We start from the raw sequence: 19,100 nt of genomic DNA on the forward strand, positions 1-19,100 counted from the left end.
AAAAATTTCAAGGTTTCCTCACAGCTGCCCCTAGTCCATCCAAACCTTCCTACATTCAACAAGACCACAGGTTGGAGAAAAAGGGAAGTGGAGCATTAACTATAGGAATTGAACTGTGACCAGTATGCCTTCTCCATTGGCTTCCCAGGTGGTGCTAGTGGTAAAGAGCCTGCCTGCCAAAGCAGGAGATTCCGGTTCGATCTCCGGGTCGGAAAGATCCACTGGAGGAGGGCATGGCAACCCAGTCTAGTATTCTTGACTAGAGAATCCCATGGACAGAGGAGCCTGGCAGACTACAGTCCATAGGGTTGCAAAGAGTCAGGCACAACTGAAGTGACTTTACACACATGCCTTCTCCCAACCTGTACCTGGGTGAATGATTCGTGCTAACTTGGTCATCTGACTCAAGGGCACCTCATGCAGTGTTCATCTCTAGGCAGACCCACTAGGCAGGGGCTGGACAAAAGTACCAATGGAAGCCCACATACCATATTTCTAAATATTTAAAAATTACACATCAAGCTAACATAGTGTTACTTAACCCTATGTTCCATTCTGTTGCTTTAACATGAATACTGTCATAACAACTGGAAACCCAGGTATAGGTCTGGAATATTCAGGCTGCTCAGAGTTCTGTACCAGACCGACACCCTGAGATACCCTACTCTCTCTCTCCCACCCCTTAGTCCCTTCTTTTCTATCCCTGAGCTCTGGTTTTCACTACAAGGAGCATCTTCTCAATCATGTGTGGATTCCCCAGTATAACTCCTAGGCCCAAGTCACTAATCTATCTATAATACATATTCACTCTTTGCCTCCTCTTGTACTCAAGGATGTACACTCATGATGCTGCTTGCCTTCAGGAGTTTAGACCCCAGAAGAAGTGTATACACCCTAAAAGTGGGTGGAGGACACATAGGTAGGGAATTCTAGGTTCCTGGCTATGAAGACAAAGTGGGAGGAGAGTCAGAATGGGCCCCACTAAGTAAGTGCCCCCTCTTCTAGGACTGAAACTCCCCCTCTAGGCTGTGTACAGGGTCAGAAACCAATCACTCCTACATCATTACAGGGCAGTCTAATTCCTTTCCCATAAATACCAACACTTTATATATTTGAAAAGTGAAGAAATGTTAATTGCTCAGTCGTGTCCGACTCTTTGCAACCCCATGCACTGTAGCCTGCAAGGCTCCTCTGTCCATGAAATTCTCCAGGTAAGAATACTGGAATGGGTAGCCATTCCCTTCTCCAGGGGATAGTCCCAACCTAAGGATCGAACCTGGGTCTCCTGCATTGCAGGCAGATTCTTTACCATCTAAGCCACCAGGGAAGCCCTTTCTATATAGTGGAACCTCGGGACAAAGATTTCTTTGAAATTTTATATTCATCAAAGGAGTTGATGGAAGAAATTGTGTTTGCACTTTGTAGTAAAGTTGACCAACTCATATATAACACTATATTAACCAACCCTAAGGGTTAATCCAAGTAAAGACAAAGCAAGAATTAGGGCCTTAAATATGTAAACAACTTAGTTCCCACTTTTTACCCCAATTCTGTCCTTAGGCATAACATTGTAGATGGAACCAGCTTTGCAAGAATGCTAGAAAACAGCAGATAAATAAAATCCACCGAGTTGGGGTTTCATCAAAGTAATATACTCTTTAGAAGAATTTGAGAATCCAGATTAAAAAGAACATTTCATTTCCATTTGTTATATACCTAAAAGTGAATTTATTAAAAGCAGATCACATCACTTCAGGAAATTCAGAAAACTATATCTAAATACACTGAATGCAATATATTCCTCATCAATTTAGATTCTTATAGCTTCATAAAGATAAAATGCAGATGAATTGATTTAGATCAGGCCTTCATTAAATTTTAGAATTAGCTTTTGGAAAACTGTGTATTGAAATGTTCAGTCTGATTCCTGAGCAGGTGACAAAGCCATGAGTGGATAATGATAAAGTGCATCACTGCTGGAAATAACATAGTCTGCCTTTGGTTTGTGCTAATAAACTATAAGACAACTTAAACTTCATTTTTAATATTAGAAATCCACCTCGTTATAAGTAATCTCAAACTCTGTATGTTATCGGCATATTCACGTGTAGTCTTTGGTGAGCTTGAAATATAATTTGCTGTTTATGCTTCTAATGTAAATCTCCAATTTCTGGCTGGCCACTCCGGCACTAAGCCAGAGCTCTAATTTATTTCCATCTTTCCTTATTTCTTACATCAAAAGAGACTGTGGGTTTGAATAACAAACATTCAATCGACTTAGACGTGGGGTGGCAGGCAGCACAGGCATTACCTGTTTACCTTTTATTGCCTTCTTTGAATTGGCTTTTCTGGGAACAAAACCAATAAGACATGCTGTTCCTTCATCTAGTTTTCACCAAGGATATTTATCAGAAGACATCCCCCTCCCCCGGTTCAGCAAGCAGCAGTGGCAGGGTGAAGAATTCAGACTGGAAGTAGGCGTCCAACCTAACATCATCATAGATTATTGCTCTACCAAGTCATGCAGGACTTCACTGTCCTTCAGACTCTGGCTTGGGCTGATAATTGTTTTTGACTCCAGGAGATGCTGTCGCTAACACATTTGTAACCTGTAGGACAACAGTGTGGTGGGAATGGAATACACACTGCTTTAGTCACTTTGGAACTTTGCACTGGTTCTTCCCTCCTCTCCCCACCTTGCTGTCTTGCACAGTAATTGGCCTAATAAAAGGCAGAAACAAGAATTTATTACACCTTGGGCGGTACTTAAAACAAACTTTATTCTCAAGAACAGCAGTTATGTCTAGTTGCTGCTGGGTATTTTGATATTTCCTGTAAATACTTAGTCTGAATATATTCAAAGTCAAATTACTAATCACTCAATTTCCCTGCGACTTTCCTGGTTCCCCAGGTCTTCTCTTATGATACTCCATGTAAACACTGTAATTGGAAAGATACATAGATCAGCATCTCTAGAGTCACATGATCACATCAATCTGTGAAAATAGCATGACTTAAAAATAAAAGTCTCTTATTACTCTGCCAACAGCCTTTGGCATAATCTTGGCAATCACTTAGATTTTTTTTTTTTTTGCTGTTATAATTTTTCCCAAGTGGAAATAGTCTCATATTTTGCAGAAGTTGTCCAAGCTAAAGAACATCAATCCATCTTCCTGGGTACTAAATTCGTCAGCTGAGTGTATTCGGTCCACATAGGAATCAGTAAAGTGAGTGTGAAACTGCTCGGTGGCTGCTCCTTTCATCTTAAGAAATTGCAATACGAATTCCTGAAATCGTTTATGCAGGAATTTTTATTCTTTAAATCTTCTAGTGTTAAAGCAACAAGAAAACACTTAGAATGTCCTTTGGTGGAATCTTATTACACTTGTTAATATATGTAAACTGATATTCTTTGATGCCAGCAAGTTTGTTGCCCTTACAGAGAAATCTCTGCACAATGAAACAAAACAGAACGGAAGGAGGACAAAATAAATGTCAGTCTTTGCTGATTCGAATTAGATACATTAACAGATTGTCTGGTAACACAAATTGGCAAGAATACAAAAAATCTACATATTACAGTATTCCAAGAAAAATAACTTCATTTGAATACAAAAGGATAGATACACTTTCTTTTTTCCTGTAGCCACTCTTGGGGACAGTGGATGTGTGCTGGCACTGGGATGACTCAGTGCTGCTAAGATACACAGGGTATGACTGGCTGGAGCTTTTGGAGGGGGCTGTTACACGTGTGCATTACTCACATCAGACAAAGAAATCTTTCAACCAAGGGTTACAGAGCAACGGTTCACTAAAGCACAGGTTGGAAGGGGGTTCAGGGGCTGAAGCAGGCCAATATGGCAGCTTGTAACAGACTTCCTTAGACCCACCAAGCACTGCCAGCAAAAGATGCTTCTATTTGGTTGGTCCACACACAGGGCCAGGTGGTGCTGGGGCACACCACGTGCCAGTAGCAAATGTTTTTAGGTTGGTTGATTTGTTGTTGCTGTTGTTCTTTCCTTTTGGGGGGCTGTCACAGCCTTTCCGATGGGTGGTAAGCTCTGCAGCTGGCAATGTGATTCGCAGTGATAATATCAACAGCTGCCAACTCCTCTGGGAGTCAGAAATTAACAGTCTTGACTCAGGTGTGCTGTCCACGGCTGATAAATATGGCTTAGTTCAGTTAGGCCTTCTTTGTACACTGTGTTTGAGTGGGAGTGTCTGAGAGCGGGTTTCCTATGTTAGTAGCAAATGCTGGGGCTGTGTTTGCTTCCCCAGAGCACGGCCCGTCTGGTGGCTGGGTGCGCCGCCTAGATGCCCAGGGGGCCGGCTGTCCCCAGCAGAGCGGCCAGCAGCGACAGCAGCGCGGGGGAGCCGCGCGGGGGCGCGCCCTGGCCGGAGTCGGGGCCGCAGCTGCCCGCCTCCTCGCACCGCAGCTTCTCGCACAGGATGCCCGTGTACGCGGCTGGGCACAGGCAGCGCACGTTGTTGTGGCACGTCCCTCCGTTCTGGCAGTGCAGGAGCTCGTTGTCGCAGACATTCGCTGCAGAACGAGGGAGGGGGGCGCGGGGAGGAGAAGCAGAATCAATTTAAGTTCATCTGGTACATCATGTTTTCAGCTTAAAAAAAAAAATCTCTATCGATCTTGTGCTCCCCCCTCCCCTCCGCAAACTAAGCATGTGACTCCGATTTCCAAACAAATGTAGTTTGCTGCCTTTGTTTTGATCATATTAATCCTTTTCATATAGATTTATTTTTTGCTGCAATCTTGGATATTATCATTGTCCATTTCAGACTATCAAGTACAAAGAAATGTGATACTCCGGGTTTGGCAGTATCTTCTCTTCACGGAACTGGGACCTGTTGTGACCTCCAGGGCTGTTCAAGGATAGTGCCTCATACAAGAATGCAGGGCTTTGGAGCCAGATGAATGGAATTAAAATGCAAAGCAGTACTGATAGAATGACCAAGAACTTCTAAGGGGTGGGCCATTCTCTCTGCGGGTGATTCCAGCGCTGCATGCAGGAAGTCGGGAGCCAGCGGCAAGCATGAGGAGGGAGGGTGGGGCAGGGGGCAGGCAGCATGCTCCAGGCAAGGTGGCAGCCAGATCCGAGGAGAGAAAGCTTTTCATGGGAGGAGTGTGAGGAAGAGCACTGCATTTGTGCCTAATAGCCTATTAGGATATTTATCGCTTTGTAAATATAGGAAGTAGAATCCAAGGTTACCTTGATTTCCAGGGATAATAATAAATGCAATGGTGAAACCCTGATTATCAAAATTTCACTATGTCCATCAATTAATAAAATCAGTTTGAATAAATAAAGCAAGCAATTTCAGATACTAAAATTCATTCACAGTCCCTGTCATGTAACTTGCATCTCTAATAATTTATTTCTTCAAAGATCAAGTTTTCCTTATTATTCCATGTCTCCTGTTCCTTTAGATAATCAAGGTTTCACTGATTTAGCAGAATGATAAATAGAACACAGGGAAATGAAAACAACACCAAAGAGGAAAAGAGCTAAGAACACTTCCCAGCAACATATGCCACTTAAGCACTTACTATATGCAACCACTCTGGAATGGGGAGGGGGGTGGCGCAGAGCAGAAAAAGTAGCTTCTTATAAATTATAACATTCTTCATCTTTAAAAAATGTCATAGTCAAATTTCCCCAATTTAACACACACGCACACGCATATTCATACTATCAAGTGTAAAGTATTTAAAAAAAATAACCCTCTTCTTCCAGTAATAATTCAATAGAGAATATTGCCTTGTCCATTAATCATGTTCAATAGTTACATCACTGGCAAAAGAAGCTTCTTAAATGTAAACATGCTAATACTCTGTGTGCAAATGAGCTGAAAGAAGATGGTGGTGGATGCTCAGGAGTTAATAAAAATGTGCCCTAAATAGGGCCCTATCTTCCCACCTTTCACAACAATTCCTTGGAGACCTCTATCATATGGATTGGTATAATTTTCAAGTGTACCCCCACGTGCTATCTGTAAATGTTAGAAGTGACTATTAAGGCCTACTAAATCCTTCAGGCTCACAATATTGATATACAAGGTAGTGTTTCAAGGGTTCTAATGATTATGTAAGCTACTTCTCATCGGGTGACTTAGAAACCATAAATATTAGACCCAAATTATAGTATTTTATGAGCCTTGGTTTAAAAAAAAAAGTCAAGATCTGTAGCTCTGAGGCAAAATCTACAAGACTAGAGTGGTTAAACTCATGGTCAAAACTGACAAAACCCCACTTTTTTTTTTTTTGGTTGTTAATTTGGAAAGCATACATAGGGTTTCAGAATTTTGTTTTGCTTACATTTCAGGAACTATCTGTTTAATTGGGGCAACATAGAATAAACAGATCCAAATAACTGTTTCCATTTAAAGTTAAAGATTCTCAGCATTTCTTGTTCCAGGCAGCAGATTGCTGAATGGGATATTTCCTTTCATTTGGAAACTACACATAGGGAAATATTGTTTCCATCAATATTGATAATTGCTTGCCTTGAATAATTGAGAAGAAATCAATAGTTAATTAAATATCACTCCCTGTAAGAAAAATAAAAGCTATTTTTCTTCTTCTTGGACCTGAATGTAAATCAGTTGTTGAACAGAGGTTTCTTTTTTTTCAAGAATCTGATGATTAAGTTAAAATTCAATACCTTTCCTACATTTAAATAATCTACTAGTTGATGTTGATGATTGTGAGAAATTTAATAAATACTCAAGGACCAGATGAAACCCAGGATTAATAATCACATTAATTGGAGTAATATGTTTTCTATAAGTGATAAGGAGAAAAAATGGAACCTGGAATATATTTAATTACTTTAGAATTTACTTTAAGACACATTTCATTTGGTCTCTTGTTTGTGGTTTTCAACAAAAACAGAGCTTTACCATATGCACAGATCTCTCTGTCGGAATCACATGTTAGAAGCACATCTAAACCTAACTACAAATCTTACCTGCTATTCATAAACTTATGCTCCATCCTCATGTCATTTTAAACCAAATTTGTGGTGCCTAATGAATAAACTAAGTAGTTAACAAATATCATTAAGCTCTTCTTCAGCATATAAAACCCTGTACTAAACACCATGAAAAAATAGAAGAAATAGCATGATCTCTGCTCTTACAAAGTTTAAATCTGGTTTGGAAAATAAAATATATATACAAGAAATGATATAATGTACATTTCACTAAAATACTTTTATCAGTTCTGTCCAGCTCAGTCAGCATCTGTTGTGTGTCAGATGTGTTGCTAAATCTACCACTGTATGGTTGTAACTCTATCTGCCCTAACGGAGCTCACACTTTTGCAGAAAACAAACAAATGAACATATACAGAAATAATTATGATACAATATGAAAAAAAACTATAATGGAAGCAAACTGCTAGGGGAACTCAAATGCTGGTGTAAGTAATTATCTGGGGGAAGATTTGTGAAGAATATAGAAAGGAGATTGTATTTGAACAATGGCATGCATCAGGCAAATACTGGTAGAAAAACATTATGGTTGGGGAAACTATCAGTAAAGGCAAGAAGATGTGAAAATACTTTGTGCTGGCTGTTAAGCATCTGTCACTCAAGTCTGAATCCACCTTTCTTCTGCTGTTGAGGCTGAAACCCTGCAAGTTGTCTCCTGGTTTCCACCAACAGGGTGCACTAGAGAGAACAGAGAAGGCAGGAGGAAGGAAGCAGAGATTTCCCTTTCCCTGATTCAGGGCTCTTCCTAAGAGGATTGTCCCAGCAATGGCCCCACATCCCAACAGCAGCAGTTTGTTCTGGGGCTCAGCCTTTTCAGAACCAGTTTCAGTCTCACCCTTAGAGGTTTCTGCCCCAGCCTGGCAGCATTCCTTTTCTAGAGGTGTGAGCCCCAGCTCCAAGGGGCTCCTGCCTAACATTTCAGGGGTTAATAGTAGCAGCTAGGCATTACCTCCTAAGAGGCATGGGTCCCACATCTGTGGGGTCTCTCCTCCGAACTGTTAGCTTCTCATAAGCCCATCCTCTTTTACTGCTCCCTGCTCACACAATTAACAATTTCTGAGTTATTTCAGTGTCCTCTTCTCATGTCTAAATTCTAAAGCACCTGTTTAACCATTTCCTTTAGTAAATTCTCTCTATTGAAACATGTAGTATGGGTTCACTTTTCTGACTGGAGCCTGAGAGACACATGGAAAATGTTGGTGAATGATGAAGATTCTGGGTAACATGCTACAGAGTTTAGATAATAAGCAATGGGAAGCTGTCAAAGACCTATGGGCAGGGTGGTGATTTAAAGGGGGGAAAGGTGAGGCTAGGCCTGAGAAAGGACAGGCTGGAGGCAAGGTGACCAGATATTTCAACAGAAAAGGCTTGGTCTGGGTTAGAGCAGTGGGGAGGAGGAAGGAAGAACATATTTGGAGGCAGGTTACTTGAAATAGGTAAGAGAAAGTCTGAGGTTCCTATTTTTGACATTTGGATACATCATAATGTAATTTATTAAGAAAAGACTGGAGGCAGGGTTTGGTTAGGGAAGAAAATAAACTCTCTCTCTTTTTTTTATCTGTTGACTTCGAGAGATCACAGGCTCTTCTGCAGGGGTCTTGTTATTAGTTGGAAAAAACTAGTTAACAGTTCAGGAGGTAGTTCTTCCTGGAGATACAGATTTGGAACAGGGGTGATGGTGGTCATTGTTACAAATAGTGAAGAGAAAGGAATAGAAGACCTCATCTGCTAGAATATAGATTAAGTTGAAAGGAAAACTGCAAATAGAACCTTGAAGAGTATCCACATTTAAGCCATAGGCAAAGAAAGAAAAACCAGGAATGATGCTGAGAAAAAAAGATTTCAACAAAACGCAGTGATGATATGAGGTTATAAAATTAATCACAGCAGTCTTCCTGCTGTGGTTAGCTGGATCTAGGAATAGACTGGAAGAGAATGAGAGGAAGGGCACTTTGAGCTGGGCAAAGGAAATATGCAAAGTAAGCCCTGTGTGCTCTTGATTGAATCTGACAGAAGGGATTTTAGAATAATTAGAAAAAGGATTGGAGGAATTTGAGGCATTAACGTTTAATAGAGGTCTTTGGTTGTCAGTCTAAAGTAGTAGCTTTCAACAGTGGATGATTTCCCCCCCGCCCCACGGGACATCTGACAACATCTAGAGATGTGTTTGGGTGTCACATCTTTGGGGAGGGCATGGTACTGGCATCTCGTGGGTAGAGATGCTACTAAATATCCTTCCATAAACAGGGTAGCCCCCTCTCCCACCCAAACAAATAATTACCCTCAATTACTGTTGGTGATAAAATGTTGAAGGTCTGGATCAGGTTATCGGCCACAGCAATGAGGATGGGCAGCTGTCCTTATATACATTGGGGGAAGGAAAATGAAGACTCCTTGGTGATTTTAGATTCGAGAGAGCGAGCTTTCAGGTGCAGAACCATAGGAATTAAGACTGTAGTACTCAAAAGTGAAGTATGAGCAGATTATCTTCCTGGGGGAGTTAAATACAGACACGAATATCTAAGACAGACCACTTAATATCGCTTACAATTAAAGAGGAACCAAAATCACTCTTGTCATGTAATTTGTTCTATACCTTGCTCTGATAGAAATCAAAGCTTGTGGTTCAAAAACTATCTAGACAAGCTCTAAATGAGGAAATTGAAAACAATTAAGGGTAGCTCTAGAACTACAGGTCTCCAAATTTATAGATGACTGCTTTTCACACAGAAGGGAACAGTCAGAAGAACTGCATAGTGTGCAATGCTTTCCATGCTCCTTAAGACAATATAAATAACTTCTGTAGATCCTCTGGTTTTCATTTGTATTGACCAACTGATCTGTTTTCATATCACACTGGGTGGAGCTCTTGTTGACAACATTAAATTTCACATCTTCTAGAGTGCCACCACATTCTAGCAGAGCTCCAAAAACAAACCAGCCCATACATAAAATACCAAAAATATCACAGGTTTAGGTTGGGAATGGCAAATATGTTGCATATGCTCTCATTTCCTCTTTCTCTATGTAGAAAACATAGCTACTTAATCACGGCATTCTCTTGCACTAACCTTCTGAATTCCTTTCAACACAAGGTTTTATAATAACAAAGAACCTTTTGTATTCTATTACAAATTAATCACCCAAAGGGATGTTGCCTATAAGCTTAAGTGATACATAATGGCCCATCTCTGAGAACCCTGCCTCGCAGGTAATGAGCATCAAGCTATTAATAAAATATCTTTATCTCACAGAGAACATCCCCACCAGGCCCACCTGTGAATCACTGCAGGGAGGAAGAGGCTAACATATCACCTCTGGAGGCTGACCAGAACCAGGAGATGTTTGACATTACTCTCTCCCCTTTTAGTATAAAAGAAGCCTGAATTCTAAACAGGCAAGATGGTTCTTTGGGGCACAAGTCCACCAATTTTTCAGTCTGCTGTCTTTCTGAATAAAATCTCTCTTCCTTGTCCCAGCAACTCCTCTCGATTATTGGCTTGTTGTGTGGCAAGCAATATGAGCGTGGACTTGGTGACAGTTTCAGGCATTGACCACCGGTTGATGGAACTGCCAAGAGGATAAGCATTTACAAAACCCTGGCATTATCTCCATTTCATCTTGCATATCACTGCAGATTAAAAATCCAAATGGGATTTCTACCCAACAAGCACTTTGCAGTTATCATTTCTTTATTTGGTACCCTTCTGTGTGAATTTGCCGCAAACTGAAAACGCTGACCTTATTTTGTTAAATATTTATGTCAAGCATGTCCTGATTTTTTTTTCTTCATTGCTATTGACAAACTAAGAATGTGCTACCTCTATAAATAGTGAAGGTTCATTTTTAAATCTCTCACATAAAACTTGATTTAGTATTGGAAGCAAATTGTTATTTGCTAGATACAATTATTAGGGCCTCCTAGGTGGCTAGGTGGTAAAGAATCTGCCTGCCAATGCAGGACACGCAAGAGACACAGGTTGGATCCCTGGGCTGGGAAGATCCCCTGGAGGAGGAAATAGCAACCCACTCCAGTATTCTTTCCTGAAGAATCCCATGGACAGAGGAGCCTGGCAAGCTACAGTCCATAGGGTCGCAGAGTCAGACACGACTAAGCAACTGAGCATGCATGCAGGCACAATTATTATTATGATAAAACATAAATCCTTAGATACAGAAAAAGCTAATACTACTTTGATAACAGTTTGACTATATTCTGAAGGATCATTTTACTATTGATAGAAATAAATTCATTATGGTGTGTCCAATACATCACCGACTCATCACCGATGGACATGAGTTTGGGTGAACTCCGGGAGTTGGTGATGGACAGGGAGGCCTGGAGTGCTGCAATTCATGGGGTCGCAAAGAGTTGGACACGACTGAGTGACTGAACTGAACTTAACTGAATACCACATCATCTAACCTATAATCCCGTGATGTTTCAATATTAGGAATGCTTTCAAACCAAGACAATCTTTGGCCCTTGATAGATAAGGTTATAGTATTAATGTTAGACCCAGAGTTATATGGCTAAAAGATGAAAGGTGGAATCCTGATAGAAAGGCTAAAGACAGCAAGGTGTTCTATTAGCTCTGATAAGCAAGCCAAATACTGTATTCTATTACAAATTAATCACCAAAGGGATGTGCCTATAAGCTTAAGTTATGCATAATGGGGACCCTGCCTCCCAGGTAATGAACTGCTGCTGCTGCTAAGTCGCTTCAGTCGTGTCCGACTCTGTGCGACCCCATAGACGGAAGCCCACCAGGCTCCCCTGACCCTGGGATTCTCCAGGCAAGAACACTGGAGTGGGTTGCCATTTCCTTCTCCAATGCATGAAAGTGAAAAGTGAAAGTGAAGTCGCTCAGTCGTGTCCGACCCTCAGCGATCCCATGGACTGCAGCCCACCACGCTCCTCCATCCATGGGATTTTCCAGGCAAGAGTACTGGAGTGGGGTGCCATTGCCTTCTCCTAGGTAATGAACATGAAGCTATTAATATATCTTTGGCTCACAGAAAATATCTCTATCAGGCCCACCTGTGAATGACTACAGGGAGGAAGAAACTAATACATAAGCTCCTACATAAACTAGTTGTTATGAGTTTATAAAAACACTCAGAATTTTCACAGTGAAAGAATAGGCACAGACAGCATTTCCTCCCTCCTCTTTCACTTCCTCTTATTTTTATTTTATCTTGGATCACGAGAGTCACAGGGATGTGACTAAATCATCTGATCCTTTTAACTTGCTTTCTGTAGGTTTCTTTCTTGTCATCCACTTTTCCCCTTTCTAAACTGCAAACTATCATCAAAATTTGAATGATAAGACTTTGATTCCTTTTTCCTCTATTCATCATTTCTGGAAGGGATGGAAAAGCAGACTTAGAGGGAACCCCAATGTGCAAAGAGGGCACCAGCCAGGACTTAGAATCGCTACTCATTCTATTCTTCATTTCTTTTGTGACTTGAAGGGTCACTTACTCCATTATGGTCACGATGACCCATTACATTACCAAAGGGAAGTTTTCTTTTTTCTGTTTGGGTCTTGTTCAAAGCTATATACATTTAGGTTCGCCCTGTCGGTAAGCTGCTAGGCTTGAGCAATGCTGGGCCTGTATTTATAGACTTGAAAGTTTCTCTTTCTGGCTTTGTCTCCTGCACTTCAAGGAATCAAGGCAGTGTGTTACCATGACAGCCTTCCTTGATGGTTTTATTAATAAAGTGACCTCTACCTTCACCACCTGAAACAAGCCTAGGAGTGCTGAAGGAAAGATATTCCAAATTGTTTCTGTCCTTTTCAAAGAAACGTGGAAGAGTGAACAACCTCCACCAAACAGGCTAATAACAAAGGCATGCTTGCAACACACAGCTCTGATTGAGGCATTTGAGAGCCTGCCGCAGGGAGATGAAGGGCTGTAATAATAACCCATTTATTCAACCTTGGTGGCTGTTTTACTAAGTTTTGAGATGTGAGATGTAAAACTGAATCTACAGATTAGCTCCTGGTGTGTAGAAGAAACTCTATAGACTGGTGTCTAATGGCCTTTCGGGGGAACTCTAGGTACATTTTTTCTATCTGTTCTTACTTATGGCTGGCCATGACTGGGGATATGGTTTAGTGATAACAACGCTGATTAAGAGTCATAAACCCTGAGTTCTAGATCTGACTAGTCATCACTTTGCAGTAAGGCTTTCAACATTATCACAAAACCACTTAGTGACATCCATCCATCATCCAACCAGGCACTGTTCCAGATGATGGACACACAGTGTGAGCCAGATGGACCGTGCAGCTGCTTCTGCAGAGCTTACAGTCTAGTGGCAGCTATGAAGTTAGGGAAAGAGTTTGAAGTAGATATTTCTACAGTCCTTTTGAGCTTTATGAGTTGCATGAATATTTCTCATGGAAAGCCTATCATTTTAAAAGGCAAAGAGTGAGGAATTCCTCCTCTTTTTCATCAGATACATGATGACAGTTGGACTTCTCCAATATTGTGAACCCTGGTGATGACTCGGGTGACTGGCTTGATCGGTTTTGCCTGCTCGTGTCCCATGGAAGAGAGATAGTTTTTTCCTCGTCACTAAAAAGCATGAGGTGGTATGAAGAGAATTAGGTGAAGAACTTGTGATTCAAGTCTGGTCTCTGTGGTTAATGGGCTGTGTGAACTTGGGGAAATCATTTAACCTCTTTGTGCCTCTCTTTCCGCACTTCTAAGGCAAGGATAATAACACTTGTCCTACTCATCGACCTCACAGTTGTTGGGAGCCTCAAGATGAATTATGTGATGGTGCTTTAAAAAATATAAAACCTTAGTATACTTTGTTAATGTTCAATACCTTCCCAGTTTCCCTTAATGCTAGAAGCTCAGAGTGGAAGAGTGAGGTGCTTATTTCTATATCTGCCAGAAGAATGAATTAATCACTACCTATCCAGTTCAAGGTACTTGAAGTGAAAAGGAAGTAGATATTGTACTCTTTCAAAGACAGCATCTGTGTCTGTCCTCTGAGGGCATGAATCTTGAGACAGCGTGGGGTCAAACACGCAGCTATTGAATATTTTAATTCAACTGCTGTGTACTTGCAAGGTCAGTGTGGACAGGCAGTGCCTGTTTTCTCAAAGGTGACCTTATATACTTGCATTCAGTGCACATTCTCCTGCGCCAATCAGAGTGCATAAGCTGTGTTTTCAGAAGAGCAAGGGTAATACTGCCCCTTGGCCAATCTTTTGCCCCTGCAATGGTGAGGCAGTGTCTGTACAGACTGGAACCTGGGAGCCATCAAGTGGAAACATCCTTGCTTTCCTGCTCTCAGCCTACATTTCTGGCAGCCTTTTTTCATCAGGGACAGTGACGCTGGTGGCATAATCCCCATGTGACAGCAGCCAGCCCACTTTGTTTCACGGTAATGAGGGCAGGGAGCAGAGCTAAAGGGGCTGTAGCGAACAATGTGGAGCTGTCAGCAAGTGGTCAGACACGTCTGGGTAATCAAGTGCAGCAGGTTCTGACGTTACAGAGCAAGCATTCTATACTTATTCATCTAACATCAAAGCACTGATTATGGCAGTGACACTTGCTCTTGTCCAGTCAAAGGAAATGCTACTCAAAACATCATAAGAAAGCCATGTTCATTCGAAGAGGCCTACGTCTGCAGTATATGGTAACTCAGCTAGCATGAATGAGATAACAGGTGACTTGAATGCAGGAGCTAGAGGTACTGCCCAAACACCTCCAAGGTTTTAGCTGTTGCAACCTGGAAAAAAAAAAACAAAAAACCTTTGCTGATATTGAGATATAATTAATTCACTGAGAATCCCACAAGCCAAAGGCTGGTCACCTTTCCTAAAGCGATCATTAATGATGTATTGAAATCCTATTTAGGTCAACATCTCAGACACAGACGCAGGCAAGATGCTCATAAAAACGGTGCTGAGAAATCACAGAGTTTCTCATTGGGTATCAGAAAATGCACTTGTCTAGTTTAATAAAAATGTGCAACCTCTACTCTTTTTGCCCAAGGTGAAAGATGGCATTCATTGGGAGGCACAGTCACACACAATGGCAACATACACCAGGGTATAAACCATCATTTCAAAGTACATGGCATTATGTCAAAAGAGAAAGTACAAATATTTATCCAGCATGAATCCCATAAGTATAGACATGTACCTCTCCAAGTACCTTATGTAATAAAAACTTAAGAGAATGTGCTGAGACAGATTCTACCAAAATGTGACCAATGTTTATCTCTGGCTGGCAGGAGTGCAATTGATTTTAATAACTTTGATTTTCATCTTTACACATTTTACTCTTTCCAAATTGCCTGGACTAAATATAGAGTCCTTGGAAAATATTGAAAATGTTAGTCACTGGTCATGTCCGACTCTTTGTGACCCCATGGACTATAGCCCACCAGGCTCCTTTGTCCATGGAGATTCTCCAGGCAAGAATACAGGATTGGGGAGCCACTCCCTTCTCCAGGGGAATCTTCCTGACTCAGGGATTAAACCCAAGTCTCCTGCATTGCAGACAGATTCTTTATCATCTGTTAACAAAAAGAACTGTTACTTGAGAAAATAAAAGTATCTTTTACTGAGATGATAAAGGTAATTTCAATAAATGAATCATGTGACCATATTTGCCACATTTCCATATGTTATTAATATATATTCCTAGTCAAACTACCAATTATCTTAAATGTCTACAAAAATTATCTCACAAAAGGCAAGAGTTCCTATACAATCCTATAATTGTAAGAGAGACTTACACACAAGGATTCCTTGTCTTGCAGAAGGCTGCATAGCTTCAGGTATGAATGGAACCAGCAGGGTCTCCTGAGCTAAAGTCATCTGTAGCCCAAGGGCCATCTCATTTGAACTAGTGCAGACTAATGGAACGTGAGGGGACATTTTTACACTTGAAGATCAAACAACAGTGATGACTTTAATCGATCTCCCACCACCTTCTCAGTAGAGGGGCTCATGGTCAGATTTAACCTAAAGAAAATGTATTTCATGCTGCTTGAACTTGTGGGAGACTCATATCTGCTACACTTGTACATGTCTACACCACATATATGACCTGTTCGTTGTGGCTGTATCACAAATATTCAGCCTTGTCTCTGGCAGAAATAAATGCCAAATAAATATTTATTAAGCAAGTAAACAGAAGTTGTGTTTTATTCCCTGCCTTCTTCTGAGTGGTGAATACAAACATATTACTAGTAGACTGAAATCAATATAGGTGGATAGATAGGATATCCACTTACTAGATAGATAGGTTGGAAAATGGGAAGAAGAAGGAACATTTTAGTTTCCACAAAGTGGGAGGTAAAGCTTCTGCTGAGCATGTGAGGCAGAGTAGAGCTGGGGTTAATTCATGCTCTAGGGTTAAGGGAAGGGGGAGATATTTTGCAGGGAATGGGGAAAAGTTAACTAGGAACATGTAGAAAAACTGCTGGTCAGCTCTGACATTCCAGGTCAGCTTGTATGTTATGATTTGTCAGGGCTTCTCATACATGAATCCATAATGGAGAGCATTAGCTGGAAGAGAATGGTGACTAGTTCTGGGTTTCTTCCTTTAATAATACACTATACACCTTGGGAAGGGTGGGAGAGAGGGGAAGAAGCAAGGGTAGGCAGATGAGTTAAGAAATTAGAAGCACTCCTTTCATTTTTCATTAGTCAAAACACATTACCTCTCATTATAATTTTGGCATTGTGGGTAATGTGAAGGCAAAGAAACATGACAAGGACGGAACTTAGTGACATGTTTCTTTTCATCAGAAGGTGACTAGTTACATTTGGAACACAGGCTAAAGGAAAATCCGGATGGAGCTGTTCTACGTGGGCCTGGGGTGGAGGTGAGAGACCATCATAGCATATAGGAAAATGCAAGAACGAAGACCTGGAGTTCCTTGAGAATTATAAGACAATCCATATAGCCCCATTCAGAGCTGAAGACAGATCTGTAAGACATTTCACATTCTGAGTAGGAAGGAAGAGCTGTACTACAGGCTTTTGATTTTCAGCATTAAGAAATTCAAGTATCTGTGGCTGAAAGGAGATAATTGTGTCATTAATTCACATGCATGGCTTTTTTTTTTCTTTTGAGACAGAATTTCAATGCCTTTGAGCACTTTGTAAAGCTAAAATATAATCTGAGTTTCCTGTTTGTCGAGCTATAGCCAAATGTCTCCTTAGAGACTTAATTTTTCCTATATATACTTGGCAGGAGTGTTCTAAATATGGTCTAAGCCCTCTTAGGATTTTTAAACAGCAAGGATATTTAAGTATGAAAAATAGCTACTAAAATCACATAGCAGTAACTTTTCTTAATGATTTTTCCCCCCCTGGGAATCACTATAATTCACTTTTGTCTTCTGTGGCCTTGCTGTCACCATAATCACCTCCTGACAATGTCAGACCAAGTCTTGGGAGGTGATATTATAATGTCAGGATGAAACAAAGCCATTTTCCTGCTAATGCCAATGTCAAAGCAAAATGAATTAATGTCGATAAATTCAAGGTGAGGAAAACAACATTATGGAATCAAGAGAATGTGCAAAATGATGACATGAGTCATTTAGGGATGCTGGAACCAAACAAAAATGACTGCTAATTTTCAAAAATGCACTCACTATTGCACTGGGGACCAGGCATTTAAGTGATCTAAAATACATTAGTGAGGTTAGGAAAGGACAATGGGGTTACAATTATGGACAAGTCATAAGCATACCTCTTCAATAAAGTCACACCTCACATTGCAACTTACATCATCTTCCCCCATTGATAAATTCTTGAGACACTCAAAATTTGAACTGTAAAATCTAGCCCTTAATTGTGTACTGTGGTGTTGTCCAGAAGTCTAGGTTCAAATACTGACATCACCACTTGTGGCTCTCCAATCTGAATTAAAAAAGAAAAAATTCTATTTTTTTTCATCTGTAACAGTGGCCATTTCATAGGGCTGTTATGAGCACGAGAGATCATTCAATGCAATTATTAAGTGCTCTTTAAGTGCCAGGCACTGCTCAAAGTCCTACAACAAAAAGACAAACCAGAAGAGCCACAGAAATAGGGTTTATTTTTATAGGTTCATGTATTTGCATCTCATTAGATAATGTAACTTCACAAAGTGGACGCTGTTGTGTCCTCTAGTTCACTTTCATCATTAATAATTTCTAGCTTCTTTGGTGCTTAAATACTCTTTGATTTGAAAAATATCATCTTTCACTCCTCTTCTTACATGAAAAAATAATTGCAATTTATTTCGTTTTCTTTAATGAAGAGGAAAACAGACAAAAATTCTATTAAAGAAAGTGTTTACATAAAGACAGGGATGCTAGACCAGCTCATGAGTAACTTTAAGTAATTCTAGGCAACACAACTTTTACTAAAACTAAATTTCAAACATGAAGAATTAGAAAGAGGTACTCAGGGTCTTTTCTTAACATCCAAAAGAATCCTTTCATAGTTGATTAAGAAAAAAAGGTGCAGGAATGAGAATAAATCCATATAGTAGATGATCTGAAAAGGAAATGAAGTCATTGCAAGTATGCAGAAGGGCGTTTTACGGCTTTCCCTAAGAAGAGCAAGGCTGTTATATCTCAGGAGAGAAGAGAGCTGGTTAGACAGAAATCAAGAGGCTAGCAAGCAATATGTAGAAGCTATGCCTTCTGGGGCTCTCAGATCCAGCAGACGGAAGAAAAAAAAAATATAAATTGGTTTAGATACAACTGGGAGGCTGTGAACATTATTTAAAGTACAGTGAAAAGATGTTAGCGCTTCTCTTTGAAGCAGAGTAAGGCATACCAAGCGGAGAAGGTAATGGCACCCCACTCCAGTACTCTTGCCTGGAAAATCCCATGGAAGGAGGAGCCTGGAAGGCTGCAGTCCATGGGGTCGCTAGAGTCGGACATGACTGAGCGACTTCCCTTTCACTTTTCACTTTCATGCATTGGAGAAGGAAATGGCAACCCACTCCAGTGTTCTTGCCTGGAGAATTCCAGGGATGGGGGAGCCTGGTGGGCTACAGTTCATGGGGTCGCAAAGAGTTGGACATGACTGAGTGACTTCACTTTGCTTTTTAAAG

The 19,100-nt window shown here is 40.7% G+C and overlaps 1 protein-coding gene across 8 annotated transcripts in view; it reads right to left on the bottom strand.

Moving 5' to 3' along the window:
* Positions 1 to 2,760: 2,760 nt before the first annotated feature.
* The window catches only part of NTNG1 (netrin G1), a 369,041-nt gene continuing 352,701 nt past the window's right edge, over positions 2,761 to 19,100 (bottom strand). For 7 of the 8 annotated variants that reach the window (XM_024989814.2, XM_005204200.5, XM_010803237.4 and 4 more), the window contains one exon: positions 2,761 to 4,543. In XM_024989814.2, the coding sequence (XP_024845582.1) occupies positions 4,311 to 4,543 (233 nt within the window). In that variant the 3' untranslated portion in view covers positions 2,761 to 4,310. The remainder of the gene's footprint in view (positions 4,544 to 19,100) is intronic. The other variant, NM_001080369.1, reaches the window with a different exon arrangement.

Source organism: Bos taurus, chromosome 3 (genome assembly GCF_002263795.3).
Source record: "Bos taurus isolate L1 Dominette 01449 registration number 42190680 breed Hereford chromosome 3, ARS-UCD2.0, whole genome shotgun sequence".
In the NCBI taxonomy this organism is placed as follows: domain Eukaryota; kingdom Metazoa; phylum Chordata; class Mammalia; order Artiodactyla; family Bovidae; genus Bos; species Bos taurus.